The sequence below is a fragment of the Dreissena polymorpha genome, chromosome 8 (genome assembly GCF_020536995.1).
Source record: "Dreissena polymorpha isolate Duluth1 chromosome 8, UMN_Dpol_1.0, whole genome shotgun sequence".
Taxonomy (NCBI): Eukaryota; Metazoa; Mollusca; class Bivalvia; order Myida; family Dreissenidae; genus Dreissena; species Dreissena polymorpha.
Window position 1 is genome coordinate 85,669,504 of NC_068362.1, and position 18,808 is coordinate 85,688,311.

The following is an 18,808-nucleotide window of genomic DNA, read 5'->3' on the forward strand; positions in this document are numbered from 1 at the left end:
AACTGTTTGCTATTCTGATAGTGTTCTTTGAAAAAAATCGAAGAAAATGCTAATTTTAGAAATTCAGCAGAGGACACTTTAGCAGACGACAAAATTCCCAGCATGCAAAGGGTTAAGTTTATAAAAAAAGGTCAATCTGGTGCTAAAGATTGCACTTGCATATTGCCAAATTTGAAGTATTCTCCCTGTGAAATGAAGTTCATGATAGTTAATGATATCATGAACATTTCAAGCCAATTATGTTCATGACAAGCTCTGGCTTTGTTTTTGAAAATTCTTCATGAACATTTATAACAGAACTGTTCTTAAAATGATTTCCTTTAAAGCTTAGTGGCCAAATGCGGAAAATTTAAGAATTGATGACCTTTCCTTTAAGTGACAGTTAATGTTTTTATACGCATTTCCAGCCAATAAAGACCTATTAATGAACAGTTCTAAATCAAATGTGTCTTTAATGTGTATCACTAACAAGAATCATATTGTTTGACAAAGATTATGATTAATGATTCAATTATTACATCCTGTACCAGATATCGCAGCACAGTTTGAGTGATAAAATCAGTTCAAAACCGTATCCTTGAAAAAGAATCATGCTCATCATCCTCGTCATCATGATCATGCTCATCATCCTCGTCATCATGATCATGATCATCATCCTCGTCATCATGATCATCATCCTTGTCATCATGATCATGACCATCATGATTATCATGATCGTCGTCATTATTATCATCATCATCATCATCATCATCATGATCATCATCATCATCATCATCATCATCATCATCATCATCATCATCATCATCGTCATCATCATTATCATCATCATCACCATCAAACGTACAATGAATGCATCTGTCTTGAGAGCTCTTACTTATCATAAACCTCCTGATTAAACATTTAATTGATACAAACATTACTTGACCAGCTGCAACAACACCCCAGGAAACCCGATGCCTGGTGAGCAGTGTAATACCAATCGAGCAGCGCTGAGTATTTACGCATAGGGTAAGTAAATTGGAAAAATTAAAAAAGTCCAATTTGAAACAACTGTGAATTAACATTGATAACAAAGGTATTGGCCTACATGTAGAAAAAATCCTGACAAATTTTCTTAATAAATTAGCGAAATGTGGCTCCCTGAAGGAGAAGATCGGGCAAAATGGGCCATGTTCAGGCATTTAGGGGAAAAATACTGCTTTAATTTGCAAGCCCTTACAATAATTAAAGAATTTATACAAACTTACACATGTCTGCCATAACCTCTCAGCAGGGTTTCTCAAGAGAACTATTTCTTGTGGAGAAATTTGCGTTTTTAATGACCATGTTGGGAAAACATGGATACCAAATGGAGAAGACCAGGAAACCTTATGCGAGCAGCGATTTTATAATTCTTTTTCGTGACTAAATAAAATAATGTTCAGCCATTTTGTTGCAATTTATTTGCTTTGTAGAGACCTATAGTAAGTGTATGTTGGCACATATGCCTACAAATGTACTTTTAATACGTTAAACATTATCAATAGTGCATTTTCAACATGCTCCAGTTTTATTTCTTTTTAACAACACTACTTTGGAAAATATAAAGAATACTTGACTGTTATGTCACATTAATTAATGTGTTAGGTACATAGAATGATGTTTTAAGAAGTGTATGTGGGGGTTGTATGTATAATATTCAATTGTGGCGTCTTCTGAGACTTTTGGTACTAATTCTGCAAGCGTCATAATGAGAAAAACTCATTTGAAATGACGTCGCTTAACTTGCGCTGAATTTGTTTAGATTGCCTAATGTTTTCTGTGATTTTACTGTTTCGCGTATTTAAGTAATATAAAAATCAGCACAGACTGGCCATTGAAGGACTTGTCTATCAAACAAATAGTTGATTTTGACCTTTTAATTTCAATGAACTGACTTGTTACTCCCCTTTTAACAAATTTGGCCATGGCGAGTTTATAGACACAAACAAGACTTCAACACATGTTGATACCGATTTTAGCTTGATGCTATCAATATTATTTAGATTTAACTTGTCTGTGAGCAAGGTGTTATTCTTTTAATCAACATATTTTCAAACAAAAACGAAAGTAAAATTGGCTACTACAGGGACCTATACAAACAAATATCATTTGTATAGGTCCCTGGCTACCATGACCTTTTGAAGTTCCTGTGATATTTTGTTTACAGTTTAATTTAATTTATGAAGTTTGTCAATGTTTTCTTATGGTTGAATGAGAAATTTAATCTGTTATTAATGCATATCTTTTTTTTAGATATTTCATTCCTAAATTTGTATCTAATAAAATTACATTTTTGTTTTGGAGAAATTAACTATCTGGAAATTCACCTAAAATCATTGTCTGTCACTGTATTAGTGAAATGTGATATTTTATGTTGCCAATCTATGAAGTATAATGAATTTAATTTGCTAACTTCAGGACTATTGATTACATCTTATTTTTGTTCAAGCACAAATAATATCAGACAAGACAGCTGGACGATTAAAAGCAAGACTAGGTCACTGTGCAGAATATCATGAAGATGTCAAGGAATACATGACCTTCTTGAGAAGTATGATATGTTATTAACACCACACCACCAGCAAACACTAAGCATTTCTGCTCAATGCCTGTGATATATTAAGACGAAGAAATGGAACACTGCGCAAAAGCAACTATTCCTGTCTATCCCACTTGCAGATGTAACAAACCAAGTTGCCAACCAATATGGGACTAGTAAAAGCTCATTTTACAGCTAGCTGCTGTAACAAATTAACATTCATGAGCAGTCTTTGATATTGTGCAATGGCAATTATAGATTTTAGAGTAACTATAGCACTCATGTTGATATTTTTTTTTTTAATGTAGAAGACATTTTACCTATACTCACTTTATTATGCACTTTTAATAATTTATATTCCATTCCACAATATAGCGGCTTAAAATAAGTGCATGTATACATTTAAATTAAAAAATGGTTACCATGTTAACCACAAAGTTTTCATCATTGTCATGTAACTTACTCTGTAATATATTTATGATTCATGAATGTTTTGTTGTTTGATAAGTTTCATGATAGCAATTTGTAAAATTGACCTTTGACCTCATGGCCAAATAATGTAATGTGATAATGTAGAACTCATTGAGGTCAGGTGTATCTACATAGGAAATATGAAGATTGTAGATGGAAGCATTTTTGTTCTGGAGCCAACATTAAGTTTTCTATAAGAGGTTGAAGTGGCATTGACCTTTGACCTTGTGATCTGTCACTGGATTTGACCTGTACAACTCATAGAGTTGCATCAACATATGAATTTAATGCTGTATGTGGAAGCACTTCCATTATACACTCAATGATAAAGTTTTCTATAAGAGATCAAAATGATTTTTGACCTAGTGACCTAAAACAGCATGTGACATGTGAAAGTCATCAAGGTGCATCTACACATGAACTTTTAAGGCTTTAGGTGGAAGCAATTTAATTCTGGAGCCTATGCTACAGTTTTCTATACGAGATCACAGTGACCTTGACCTTTGACCTAGTGACCTAAAAGACGATGTAGTGTATATCACAGGTGGTTAGCGTGTGGCTATGATATTAATTAGTGAAAACATCATTTTGAATGATAAATAATCATATTATAACGAAAAATTAACTTTTCTGAAAAAAAATATTTCACTATCAAATATATATATAACAAGGTATGCAACTCAAAATCAGCCCAAAACGGGGTGCATCGCTTTGAACAGCCATTTCTTCATCAATTGTGCAGCGATTTTCACGATCTGGGTCTTATTCAACGCAGAAATAAATTTCCTTTCTGGGAATGTATATGTCTTGCAATATTTTTACAAATGCTGGGTCAACTTTTAAGAAATAACACGATACACAACACGCATGACCCAGTTGACATTGTAATTTTAGCACAAACTGAAAAACGAGTTAGTAATTAAGATAAAACTATCAGCTTTACATTTCTATTAAAAGTGGACGTAGTATAACCACAGTAAATATCAGACAAAGGATTCAAGTTTCTGAAATGATGTTGGATGTAATGCAAAGAATATCATATAATGTATTATAAAGCATTAAAAGTACATTTGTAGGCATAAAAATTGTGCCCACATACACTTACTATAGGTCTCTACAAAGCAAATAAATTGCAACAAAATGGCTGGAAATTTTTTTTTTGTCACGAAAAAGAATTATAAAGTTGCTGCTCGCATAAGGTTTCCTGATGTTCTCCATTTGGTATCCATGTTTTCCCAACATGGTCATTGAAAACGCAAATTTCTCCACAAGAAATAGTTTTCCGGAATAAACCCTGCTGAGAGGTTATGGCAGACATATGTGTAAGTTTGTATAAATCCTTTCATTATTGTACGGGCTTGCAAATTAAAGTAGTAATTCTCCCCTAAATGCCTGAACACGGCCCTGATTTTGCCTGATCTTCTCCTTCAGGGAGCCACATTTCGCTAATTTTTTAAGAAAATTTGTCAGGATTATTTCTACATGTAGGCCAATACCTTTGTTATCAATGTTAATTCACAGTTGTTTCAAATTAGACTTTGAACATTTTTAATTTTTCCAATTTACTTACCCTATGTAAGTTCATGCGTAAATACATAGTGTTGCCCTATTGGTATTACGATGCTCACCAGGCATCAGGTTTCCTGGGGTGAACAATAACTTTGAAATATAATGCAACTAATAATTAGTCATCAAATATGTAAATGTTATTTACATGAATATCATTAAACTGGAGTCACAAAACTTTTTTTTATCAGCACATGTTGCATGCCAGCATGCAATCGCAATATCAAATTATTTTGATTATAAGAAATCATAGAAGATTCTCATAAAAAACCCACACATTACTAGTAATAGTTCTTTAATTGACATTAAGGTTCCAATTTTAATCTTGATTACCATGAAAAGGAGAAGTTAATAGCACGCATGATTAATTCAAAAGTACAGGTTGGCATGTTTATTATATGGCATGCTTAGAGCAATATAGAAGCAAAACCAAGGTCAGAATGTTTTTAAGTCAAAGATAGCTTTAATCAATAAAGTGACTTTATCTGGAGTATTATAGGACACCCCACTTGATCAAAGTACTGGCAGTACTGGTGTGACGATGCTTTTTAAGAGGATGGATATAAAACATCAATTTAAGTTTATCTATATCACCACAATTGTGTATGTTGATACGAACATTTGGGTACAATAAAAAATTTTGGTACGAAAATTTTGGGTACGAAAAAAAATTTGGTACAAAAAAAATTGCGTACGAAACATTTTTGGTACGAAAAAAAGTTTAGGGGTACGGGGAAGTAGTACCCGTGGGTAACTTGACCCATTGAGCGAAACTGGGAGGCGGGTCACATTCTTGTTCATTAAGTATGGCAATACATTCATGATGATTCTCGAAAGTAGGTATGAGCACATAGCCGGACCATGTGAGCTCAATTGTATGAGCACTTGACTATCCGAGTTCGCCCACGGACATATGGATAAGTTAACTAATAGCGAAATGACCTTATACATGAATATGCTGAAATCTAACAATCGAACGAAATATCAAACATGGTATGTACACTTAGGTGGTTGTGTAATTTCTGTTAGAATATCGTATTCAATATGTAAATTTTAAATGATTGTGCCCGCACTTGAGTTTGTTGCCTTGTTTGAGTCTATACGCGCCTAGGCTGCACCCAGTGTGTGTATTTGTGTTTTTCCAAGGTAATGAGTTACCTCCGCGCTGAGGCTGCATAATGTTGGGACACGGAGTGTGTCCAGCACTCCTACCTAATAAGATTAGATTGACGACAGTTGGGACGAATTTTGAATGAAAGCTGCAATTTCCAGCTATTTGTTTTGTACTGAAATACTTTTTAATTGTTTATATGGTCAAATGCTGCGGGGGGGATGAGATTTTCCGGAAAAAAACAACTGTCAGGAATGGTGACCACAAAACATACAAAATATAACATTGCGCCGGGAGCGGGAATCGAACCGGTGTCGTAAAGGTGAAAAAGCGAGGGTCCTTACCACTGCGCTAGCGGGACAGACAATTACGCAAAGAAATGTTGTTTTATCTATATATATCATAGCAGTGCAGCGTTTACAATTTGCAGGTTCGAAATCGTTCGCATTCTTTAGTTTTGTGATCACGTAAAAAGTTAACTTTACATGTTTTTATTCGCAATTTATTTACTAAATCGAGAACATTTATCAAACAAAAAATATAGTTGTTTCATTGGTCCATAAAACTAAAATGGATGTAAAATTACTAATTTGAAATTAACGTTCTGATACACTAATTGAATCTGTTTCCCCAGGATATGCTGTTCTATTAATATTTACCTTTATCAACACGAACGACAACTCTGCTAAGAAAATGTTATCAATGAAAATCAACGAGCAATCTCCTACGCAGTGGCGAATGCCAAGGGAAGTAACTGAAAAATCGAGTTATCTCAATCGGACTGGCTTGGTCTTTTACATAGGGCGCCATTGTGAAGAATTTTTTTACTGGTTATCAAACCTTGGACGCTGCTGTTCCAGCATCATCAAAAAAGGGACCTATTTACACATATAAGCACTAAGAGGCATAACCCTTTATGTTACATCAAGATTCTTCAAATGGCAAGAGAAGAACAATATGAGCTAAACATTAATACAGTTGAACACAAATTAGCCTGTGCAGAATGTAGACACTTTTGGCACTGCATTCAGCTCTTTTTTCCCAGAATGAGGTTAATATAATCAGCTAAAAATTTACTTTGAGTAAAAAAACAAGTTTTTTACATTTTAATTCACATCAACTGAACACAATATATATTTAGATCACAAATTCAAAATGTGTCGGAGCTTCTGCGAATTGAGATTTCATTGCAAAAAAAGATGGACCTTAATTAAATGTGCACACCAATTTGTATCATCAAATCACAAGGAAGAGAGGCATCTAAACAATTTGCATAAAGGGTTTATATTCAAGAAAATGCACTAAGGGTTATACAGTGTATTAAACAAAATGCATTAAGGGTCATATATATATTCAAGAAAATGCATGAAGGGTCATATTCAAGAAAATGCATTAAGGGTCATATTCAAGAATATGCATTAAGGGTCATATTCAAGAAAATGCATTAAGGGTCATATTCAAGAAAATATATTTAGGGTCATATTAAAGAATATGCATTAAGGGTCATATTCAAGAATATGCATTGAGGGTCATGTTCAAGAATATGCATTAAGGGTCATATTCAAGAATATGCATTAAGGGTTATATTCAAGAATATGCATTACGGGTCATATTCAAGAATATGTATTAAGGGTCATATTCACGAATATGCATTAAGGGTCATATTTATGACTGTGCATTTATAGGGGTAACAATCAAGAATTATAATGCATTCAGGGTCATATTTAAGACTGCGCATTAGGGGTCATATCAAGAATATGCATTAAGGTAATATTCAAGACTACCCATTTAATAGGGGTCACAATAAAAAATATGCTTTTAGGCTTACATTCAAGACTATGCATGAAGGGTCACATTCAAGACTATGCATTTGGGATTATTCACATTTAATACTATGCAATAGGGGTCACATTAAAGACTGTGCATAAGGGTTACATTTAGTTTAACGAATAAATTGGTTGATATTCAAGACTATGCCAAAGGGTCACATTCAAGACTATACATTTTGGATCATTGACATTCAAGACTATGCAATAGGGGTCACTTTTAAAACTATGCATAACGGATTACATTTAGGACAATTAACAATTGTTGATATTAAAGACAATGCCTAAGGGTTAACATTCAAGACTTTGCATAAGGAGCTACATGCATTATTCTAATCCGCTTTTGTAATATGATGCCGGCAAACATGACCTTTTGTGGAGCTAATCAAAAACCCATATAAATAAATCATCTAATGTGCTGTTGCTGTGCATTCTGATTTTGAATCAGTTCAGAAAACATCAATCAAGATTGGCAGACAATGGTTCGTGACACAATCAGCATAAAACGCAGGAAACACAAACCTGTCAACACCCTTCCCTGAGCTTAAACCTATAAACATACTGACGGCACAACAGCCATGCGTTGATTGAATATAAGAGTCTTGTTCAGGGAAAACAGGGCATAATGGATGTGCAAACAGTGTCAACCTTGATTAGCCTGTGCAGATTGCTTATAGGCTTATCTGGGACGACACTGTATGCACATCCATTAAGCCCTGTACTTTTTTAGCCTAAACTAGATTCTTGTTTAGAAAAAGACTAGAATCCTTTTAACGAAAAATTCTTTAAAAGCGGAAAGTGTTGTACCTGATTAGCCTTTTTGGACTGCACATACTAAAGTGGGACAACTGTTTACGCACATGTATTAGGTCTAGTTGTCCAAACACTAGACTCCCCTGGCCAGGTGAACATGGTTACTTTGAGTGAGGAATAGAAGTCTTCATTCTATTGGCATAAACCCTTTCCCATTTGGAAGCAAAGTGAAAATGGCTTACTGTATGTGCAAACAGCATAAAACCAGAACAGCCTGCGAGTAACTCACAGTCTGTTTCAGGTTTAATGATGTTTGCTACTCATCAGTATCTAAGGGTTGGAAATGACGCCCTTTGAATTTGAATGTATTTAGAACGGACTTAAATTCAATTTGATTTTCTACAGGACTTCAAATGCGTCAAAATGTGTTTCTGAGTGGTATAGGGTTACCTTAGAGTGAGTAACAGAAGTCTTCATACTAACTAGAGTGAGTAACAGAAGTCTTCATACTAACTAGAGTGAGTAACAGAAGTCTTCATACTAACTAATAAGCATGACAGCGGCTATAACAATGTAATTTGGGCTGGAAATTAAAAGTGCATATAGTCAGGCTATTAGACCTGTATACCTGTTTCTACAGTAATGATTTGGGCGAGTGATTTAAATATATTACCCTAAAGACTGGAACTAAATTTATTTACTATTGATCATGTAAACGTGTACTGTCTTCGTATAATTAGAGTAAAATGTTCAAGTGTGTCTCGGAATAAAAGTTCATGCCATTATTGGCACAAAAAGGAAGGGAGATAGTGTAAAGATTGCATATATGTCACATATGGGTATTAGAGGCGCATTGGTGTAGTGGATATTGTGTCTGCCTAGTGGAGGGATCGAGGTCATGGGTTCGAAACTGACTGTGGGAGCGTTCTTAAGATTTCCTCCATAGACACCAAGCACTTGTTCTAGTCCCAGTAAACGGACTCGAGAGCATTTCAAATGAGCCTTAGGCTTTCTAGGCAATCAAGCTAAAACAAATAGGTTTTAACTAATGGGTTTAACCTTTCACTTTAATCAATGTGTTTTACTTTTTGTATGAATGGAATTAAATGTAAGGGAAAAATTAATATTGATTTACTTATTGTCAGTAATTAGTATCATTTTGATGGAGCTATTGATTTTCATGATTTAAATTAGCAAGTTAAGTCAAATCATTATTGACGATTTTAATGACCGTACAAATATTAGCTTTCTGTTTGTACTTTTTGAAATGTATTAATTCAGATGTTAAACCTGTGTAACAAAGTAATGAAATAGGAAATGGGTCTTTAAACAATCATCCTTACAAATCTGCAAAGCAAATCACTGATTCTATAATTTGCACGAATTCCTAGCGAATAAACACGCAAAACTCTAAGGACCATAAGTTGGATAATTTCCATACAGAACGAAATAATCCTTACATAATCGTTGCATTGCGTGCAAATTGCCAACACATTTATCTAACAAATAATGACAGCCTTTATAAAGTTACTAGGCTTAAATAATGCATTGAAAGCTTCCGTGGAACAGTAATCAAAAACTTAATAATGTCTGGGACTGGTCTACTACACTAATGTGCAAAAAGACTTAACTCATTTTTGCCTAGCGTCTAGAAAAAAAGGCCTTGGCGAACAGCGTAGACCAAGATGAGACTCCACATGATGTGGCGTCTCATCAGGGTCTGCGCTGTTTGCTTAAAGGAATTTCTGTAAGAAATATTCTAAATATAGAAATAAATATACTAGACATCCCTAATTTTGGAAATAAATTGATCCAATTTAGAAGGATGGAAGAGTCCAGTAGGCATAAATGGGTTAAAGATGGCAACATTTTGAGCATTCTACATTTACATTTATTTTGTAATATTGGAATTTGCGAAATGTAAATCATACGTGTTAACGTATATGTATGATCTCTTTTCTTCTGCAAAAATACTGCCTTGAGTGACTCAAGCAATTAATTAAAACTTTTTTGGTTGTCATGTTTTATATCTGTTTCATGTTGTTGTTCTTGGTAGTCTTTTGATTTATCTGTTATTTAAGAAGTAATATTTTTCTATGATGGTTTGTTGTCGAATAACCCACAGTAAGGAGTAAAGATGCGTAGGAATTAAATCACGAGTGCGAAGCACCAGTGATTTAATAACACGCATCTATACAACTTACTGTGGGTTATTCGACAACAAACCATCATAGAAAAATATTATTTCGATTCTAACACGATTCTGATTGATTTGGTTCATGCTTTAGGACGTGAACTATATTTTCAATACTCAGCCCTTCTTAGTACAAAGTTCACTATTTAGTGACGTCATTGAATTGTAAAAACATATGACGTCGTTTTCATTCATTAATATTTTGCAAATGACGTCACTATCATTGAAAACAACAATCGTAGAAACTTAATGACGTCACGTTTATTGATGCTACTAAAAAGCTGACATGTTATAAATGTTTTTTGAATTACGTTTCCTAACAAATAACATTCTTTGTAGGCGTGGTTATGCCACTTATCACCAAATATACAATTTGTTGTTTCATTACATTTATATATATGCTACATTTATTACATTTGTTTTAGAGCGGGTTTAAGCATGTGCATTTTACTGCAATATTTTCTTTATTTATTCGGAACTATTTTCGAAACATTAAGTTCCGCCCATAAGTTATTGCAGAGTAACCCACACTTGATTTCCTTCTTTGTTTTCATTTTTATTTTTTTTTATTTTTTTTAGTTTGTTTTTTTTTTGGGGGGGGGGGTAGTAGTAACTTACAGTCTGTTCAGGTTTTATGCTGTTTGGTGCTCATCAGTATCTTAGGGTTGGAAATGAAGCCTTTAAAACTTACATTTAATAATTGAAATGTCTATTTAATTTAACTTTTTAAAGGTTTACAAATGCGTAAAAATAGGTATTTAAGTGGTAAAGGATTAATTGATGTTTAAAGTCATGATTCTTCTAAGGTTTATCTTTAATTTCTGAACGTGTTCCACTTCATTTTTGGCAAATCTTTCAATTACAGACATTGCAGAACTGGATAGTTATGTACAACAAGTTTCAGCCTAGATTTAGTTATGGAATAAACAAATAAACAAAGACTGCTATGTTTAAAAAGGCCTCAAGATTTTGTTTTCTTTGTTACATGTTAATTTGTTTAGGGATTTAGTAATACCAAAATAATTAACTTGCCCATAATCAATTGTATTGAAATATCTACTTGTCCTTCGCAAATGTCACTTGGGTATTACTGTATCAACATATTCAAATCCAACATGACTGTGGTCTAGCCACTTCATTGTGTTCAAACGGCAAATGTCGATGACAGACGATGTATGATGAATGACAGACCAAATGCTATAATTGAAGCTAAAGTTGTGCTCAGGTGAGCTAAGAATCAATATGACACAGCAAAGGTTGTTTTTTTTGGCCTTATGTAAACTTCTATGAAGTGGAATAAATGCATTGCTGTATGTTTAAACATTTCTAAATACATTTCTGTGAGATTAAACCTTAAAGCAAACAACATAAAAACTTCTACAAATTGCTGTCACATTTTGAGTTCTGAAAATGAGCTACCAATCATAGTGGTGGCCTGAACTAAAAAGACTGGTTCGGAGATTTTCAAATGATAAAATTCTAATGCTGGTGATGTAAAGATCATGATAAAAGGGTCCTAATGTCCATTTTATACAAAAAAAACTCCATTTTGAATTGTTTTTATTTAATATAAAGTGGTAATTGTTAATTATTTTACTTCATTGTAAAACAAATATTGATACAAATACCCTCTGATCAGAATGAAAGTAAGATCCATAGAGAACATTCCACTTTTTTTTAGACAAAACTCAACTCATTTCAAAAATAAGCTGTTTAAAGGGGCCTTTCCACAGATTTTTGCATGTATTGAAGTAAGTCATAAAATGCTTTATATTGATAAATTTGAATGTAAAATTTGGATCTAAAAACTCCAGTAGAAACGCGAGAATAAAATTAAAGACAGACAAAAAGTAATCCTCAACTGGGCTCGAACCCCTGGAGTAAAAGTCTATCTCTTAGACCACTCGGCCATCCATGCCCATACAATGAGTGATGAATTTAATAATTTATATAAGCAATCCTGGTAGTATCACAAAATATAACGACAACATAGAACTCTCCAAATTATTCAATATGTTTTGCCTTGCAACGCTTTATAATTTTCAGTTTTTTAAATTGCAAAAAGATGCATATAATGGATATATTAGAGGATGGCAAATGTTCAGTATTACTGTTTCCTCACAAATATCATAATTACAGCGAACATTTGCGAATCTTTTTTAATTTTGTCAATTTACCAAAACCTGAAATGGCCTCTTTAATGGTCAACTTTGATTTTTGATATCTACCGGTAAGTGAGAGGTCAAGAGGTAGGGACATACATTTCAACTCAACATGGCGTCTTATGATGGTTAACATCAATACATGGCAAAGCGATCGCTGAGACTGCTTTATGCTGCCTCCTTCAAACTGCATAAAAACATGAACCAACTCGTTACATAATACATCATGGTTTTATGTTCTTGTACACTATGAAATAACACTTTTTCAATGATGACTTATGCAAATGTATTCACAATTTTCAAAGTAAATAGAGTATTATGTTTTTTTACTAACAAACAATATTGAAAGAGTGGCTTAAAATTTCTATGGAAAGGGAGACTACAATACCAAAGTCATCTTATTAAAAAGCATTATTGTCTCCCCTGATTATGAACAGCAAGCATTTTAATGCAAGTTTTTTATTACACATTTAATTAAGTTGATTTAAACATATTGAATACTTTTACCAAATATGTATCTCATGTTTAGCTTGGGCACTATTAAATGTATGAATGAATCACCATGCATAAAAATATATTTATGAAAACAGGTAGTAGTTTTTTCCAGTCAAGGAGCAGGATCACATGACTTTTTGGGGTTCACAAATGAATGTAAATGGATGTAAACAACCCCATCGATCCTGCACCCTGTAGTGGTAAATCATGATTTATGGGAAATAAGGCATAGCTGAGGGTGCAGATAATACAAAATGTCGAGCAAGCGTATTTCGTTTGTGCACGTAAATAGGACGTTTGTATGAAAAGGGTGCTTAATGCAAAACATATTTTACTTATAACTTTTTTTATCTTTTATCATTTTTCAAAAAAAAAACTCAAACTTTTAAACAGCACTATAAACTGTTTATCTAGTTTTAGTGCAGATTCGTTTATACGACACAAAGACACTATTTTGTTTTACGGATAATTTAAGCTTAGAGGACTGGGTGAGTCATTTAAAAAAATATTGAATATAATAAATATTGTTTTGGTAGCAAGATGAGTTGCAGATAATTGGTCAGTAACCACAATTTAACTAACTCTTTTGACCTGTTAATTTTTTACAGCTCAATTTAACAGTGACAAATGCCCATAATATCACTTTAAGGCATCGTAATGAGCGTATTGGGTGCAAACTTTACAAGCCACGTGCAGTTTAATTCTTTAAGGGGTCGAGATAAAGCAAAAGTAGTTCCGGGAGACATAATCACATAGATTGGACTATCTTATTGTTTTATTTCACTGGAATTTAAGGTATACTGGATTTTGAGCTTCTGTTAAAACTGTGCTGCATTCTTATCGAATCATGTCATACTTCAAGTAACCTAATACGTAATTAAAATTAATATACCTGCAGTACTGAAACAAGAGCTTATGGTATACGGGATTTAAGTGTTTACGAACATCAATGATGAAAATAAATCCTTTAAATAGCTGAAGAGGACAGGCAAGCAACCAGTTTATTTAATTGATAATCATGTACATGTAGACATACAGGCCATTTAACCGAGATTCAAGCAGTAGTTAAAGAAGAGGAAACAAGAGATGTGTTCGTCAGAAACACAATGCCCCCTATTGCGCCGCTTTGAAAAAAAAATTGTTTTTTTTTACCTTTGACCTTGAAGGATGACCTTGACCTTGAAGGATCACCTTGACCTTGAACTTCCACCACTCAAAATGTGCAGCTTCATGATAACGCCGCTTTGAACTTTTTTTATTTATTTTTTTACCTTTGACCTTGAAGGATGACCTTGACCTTGAAGGATGACCTTGACCTTAAACTTCTACCACTCAAAATGTGCAGCTTCATGAGAACGCTGCTTTGAAAAAACTAATTTATTTTTTTACCTTTGACCTGGAAGGATGACCTTGACCTTGAAGGATGACCTTGAACTTCCACCACTCAAAAATGTACAGCATCATGAGAATGCCACTTTGATTTTTTTTATTTATTTATTATTTTTTTACCTTTGACCTTGAAGGATGACCTTGAACTTCCACCACTCAAAATGTGCAGCTTCATGAGATACACATTCATGCCAAATATCAAGTTGCTATGTTCAATATTTAAAAAGTGATGGCCAATGTTAAAGTTTTCGGACGGACAGATGCCATATATTTGACATTTGACCTTGAAGGATGACCTTGACCTTCACCTTTCACCACTCAAAATGTTCAGCTCCATGAGATACACATGCATGCCAAATATCAAGTTGCTATCTTCAATAGTGAAAAAGTTATGGCCAATGTTAAAGTTTTTTTCGGACGGACGGACAGACTGACATACACACATACACACATACTGACATACTGACTGACGGACAGTTCAACTGCTATATGCCACCCTACCGGGGGCATAAAAAACAGAGGGCCATAATTCAGGCAACACATCACAAAGAAAAAGGGCCGTAATTCTTAGAAAAATTGCTATAAAGAGGAGTTTGAAAACACAATCTTCTGGACGTTCTTACTTACAGATGTAGGGCTGTATGGGCATATGCTCCAACGGACGGACAAGAGAAACACTTTTTGTCATTCAGTCCACGGAGGCATTTAAATCTTAGTTTAAACATGAAAACATTAACAAATGCTTGCTTCCATGTCGCTACCTGAGTTTCAATGATTTCTTGCAGCATGTGCATGTTCCAGAAGAATCGAGAGTCGCACTGCTGCCAGAGTGGTCTCCCTTCTTGACTGTACTGCACGCACTGGCGCTGCACTGAGCGTGTGATATCATATGTTCGACAGTAGTAGAAGCTGTTGGACTCATACATTTTCATCAGCTCCTGAAAAAGTATTTACAATGCAGTGTGTTTTTACATTCAAATTCAGGGCCGGTATTTGGTCCCATTCCCAATAAAAAAAAGTATTTATTGGGACCAAAAAATTCCCAATTGAAGTGGGTTTTTTTGTTGTTGTTTTTTAATCTCAACATCTAGTTTATTTCCCATCCAGCTCTATTAATTGAACCTTATTAAATATAATGTTGAAGAACCTGTTTAACTCATACATTTTTATAAGACCCTTGAACAATTAACATCAATTTAATTTTCCTTAAACTTCCTTAAAGAATCATTGCAAAAAACAAGAAATATATTAGGACCATCAGAAGTAATAATATTAAATTCCAGGAACCAGTTAAAACATAAACAAGGGACAAAATTGTCACAAAACCAGGTTTTCAATATAATTTGTTATAAAAAAATATTCTGATAAAGGGAGACAATTCAACTCAAAATGTGCATTGTTCCTGATTGTTCATCATAGTTACCCCCTTTGTTTCAAAATCAATCTATTTTTAGTCATGGCGACCTTGACCTTGGAGAGATCGACGTTATTCTTTCGCGCGACACACCATTCAATGATTGTGAACAAATGTGCAATATGATTTTAAAATCTGACTATGAATGACATAGTTATGGCCCGGACAAGCTCATTTATTGCCATTTTTTACCTTTGAACTCAAAGTGTGACCTTGACCTTTACAACTTGAATCTAGTAAGAAAGGTCTTTAATTAAAGTTAACTTTCTAAGGGACGTAACATGTGTCAAAATACGTATCTATGAGTGGTAAAGGGTTATATGATCATTATTCAGTGTATGGCTGATTGCAGCATTCAAATAAACTGATTGAGTTTGTGTCAAATCATTTATTGAGGATGTGCTTTAAAAACTTGTTAACATAACTAACAGAATCAATGTTTGTTATAATAAGAATCTTACCTCAAAAATCCGCTTTTCAAATTTATCCCTGTCTTTTGAGTCACGCTGGAATATGTAAAACACAATCATCAGGATACAACTGTAGGTTGTTGAACAATTATACCATATATTATATTTTTAGCAATAAGGCAATTGATGTAAACAAAAGTAAACCTTGATATACCATTACTTTTTAAAGTGTGGAATCTAATCGTACTGGTACTGCTTTTCACGACCATAAGATGTCATGAGCCTTGTTTTGGGAAAACTGGGCTTAATGCATGTGCATAAAAAGTCGGTCCAGATTAGCTTGTGCATTCCACACAGGTCAATCAGGAATTACACTTTCTGTCTGCTTAAACTGTATTTTTTTTGCTTAATAGAGACTTCCTTGAAACAAAAAACACCATACAAGCAGAAAGTGTTGTCCCTGATATGCCTATGCAGAATGCACAGGCTATTCCGAGACAACACTTCACGCACATGCATTTGGCCCAGTTTTCAGAGGAGAAGGCTTTTGTTTCCTTGAAATTGGAGAAAAACGAGAGCAGGTCAAAGTATTGACACCCACTGTCGTCATAATAGCAAAATGGTCATAATCATGTTATCAAAATTCAAAGTTTTAAAAGTGGCACAACTTTAGCATCTTTTACAGGATAGTAAAAATGTCAACATTTCATATCACTAACAACAATTCATGCAAGTTTTAACCCATTTATGCCTAGCGTCTAGAAAAAAGGCCTTGGCAAACAGCGTTGACCCTGATGAGACGCCGCATGATGCAGCTTCTCATGTGGGTCTGCACTGTTTGCTTAAAGGAATTTCTGTAAGAAATATTCTAAATATAGAAATAAATATACTAGACATTCCTAATTTTGGAAATAAATTGATCTAATTTAGAAGGATGGGAGAGTCCGCTATGCATAAATGGATTAATGTTGTACATTGTATTTTGTCACACAGGTTTGTGTCTACAGACTGTCAGAAAGATAAACATCCATGGTGATTCGAGAGGATGTGGTATACATATGAGTCGCGTTCTGAGAATACTGGGCTTAATGCATGTGCGTAAAATGTCGTCCCAAATTAATCAGGGACGACACTTTCCGCTTTTATGGTATTTTTGGTTTCAAGGAAGTTCCTCCTTACCGAAAATCAAGCTAGGCAAAGGGTGTCATCCCCGATTGGCCTGTGCGGACTGAACGAGCTAATCTGGGACGACACTTTACGCACATGCATTAAGCCCAGTTTTCTCAGAACGTGGCTCATATAGTATTTCTTAACAAAATATATAGAGAATAACAGGTTACTGCCTGATCTTTTTGTAATATATCAGGCAAGGCTCAGAATAATATAGGCTTGCCGAGCTGTTATTTTATTTGTGCCGAGCCTGATATATTACAAAAAGATCAGACAGTAACCCGTTTTTCTGTTTATCATACCTCTAAGTCCCCTATTTTGAAGAAATAATGCAAAATGCGCTTAAAAGCTGCAGTTTTAGCAGGAAAGAATATGACTTATGGCGTTTGACATATTAATAATGACGTCATGAGCATATATTATATATTTGTAAAAAACGTTTCTTGCTGTTTGTGTTGCATTTTGTGTTTAAAATATATTACATCTTGGTATCAAATTGTTTGTTTTGTTGAATCTGATTCGATTTTACTAAAAATGATTACTTTATAGTATAGTATTTTTTTTTAATATATCAGGCAATGTTATATCAGGCAGATATCAATGCAGTGGTATGATAAAGACACATTAGCCAGTCCTCCAACAAGACACATACCCTACCTCCATATAACAGATAAAATTAAGGATAAAAAACACTGACAATATACTGCATTATGGCCTTATTTATTAAATAGCCACTGTCCCTAGCACACATTCACAGCCTTTACTAACTGTTTTATGTTAGAAACCTGCTAATATATCATGGCCTGTACTAGAAAGTACTTTTTTGAGTTCTGAAGAAAAAAACCCCATTTAATTCAGTTTATTGACGATTTGACTTTAAAAGTGATCAGAGAAAGTATTATTTCTAATATGAACATTAAATAAAACATTAATAACCCACAAAATCAACTTATTTGATCTCAATAGTATGCTTTTCCACTGCTTTTGCTCATGTATAAAATGGTTGCATTTTTCAGAAATTATGTAATGATTTATGAGTAAAGAAGTAATTTCAATAATTTTCAATTGTTCATCTTTGACAATATTTTTTATTTAGAGTAGTTTTTGACCTGGTGACCTACTTTTTGGAAAAAGTTGACCCAGAATCAAACTTGCTTAAGATTTTGTAAAGATAAACGTTCTAACCAGGTTTCATCAAGATTGAATCATAAATGTGGTCTAAAAAGTGGTAACAAAGTCGGTCTTAGATTTGACCTATTAACCTAGTTCATAACATATGTGACCCAT

At 33.9% G+C, this 18,808-nt stretch overlaps 1 protein-coding gene across 1 annotated transcript in view; it reads right to left on the reverse strand.

Annotated features, from left to right (window-relative positions):
* The window catches only part of LOC127840838 (phosphatidylinositide phosphatase SAC2-like), a 419,571-nt gene that overhangs the window by 375,487 nt on the left and 25,276 nt on the right, over positions 1-18,808 (reverse strand). The window contains exons 5-6 of the mRNA XM_052369265.1: positions 16,403-16,447; positions 15,289-15,465 (exon numbers count right to left, since the gene is read on the reverse strand). Of these exons, the coding sequence (XP_052225225.1) occupies positions 15,289-15,465; positions 16,403-16,447 (222 nt within the window). The remainder of the gene's footprint in view (positions 1-15,288; positions 15,466-16,402; positions 16,448-18,808) is intronic.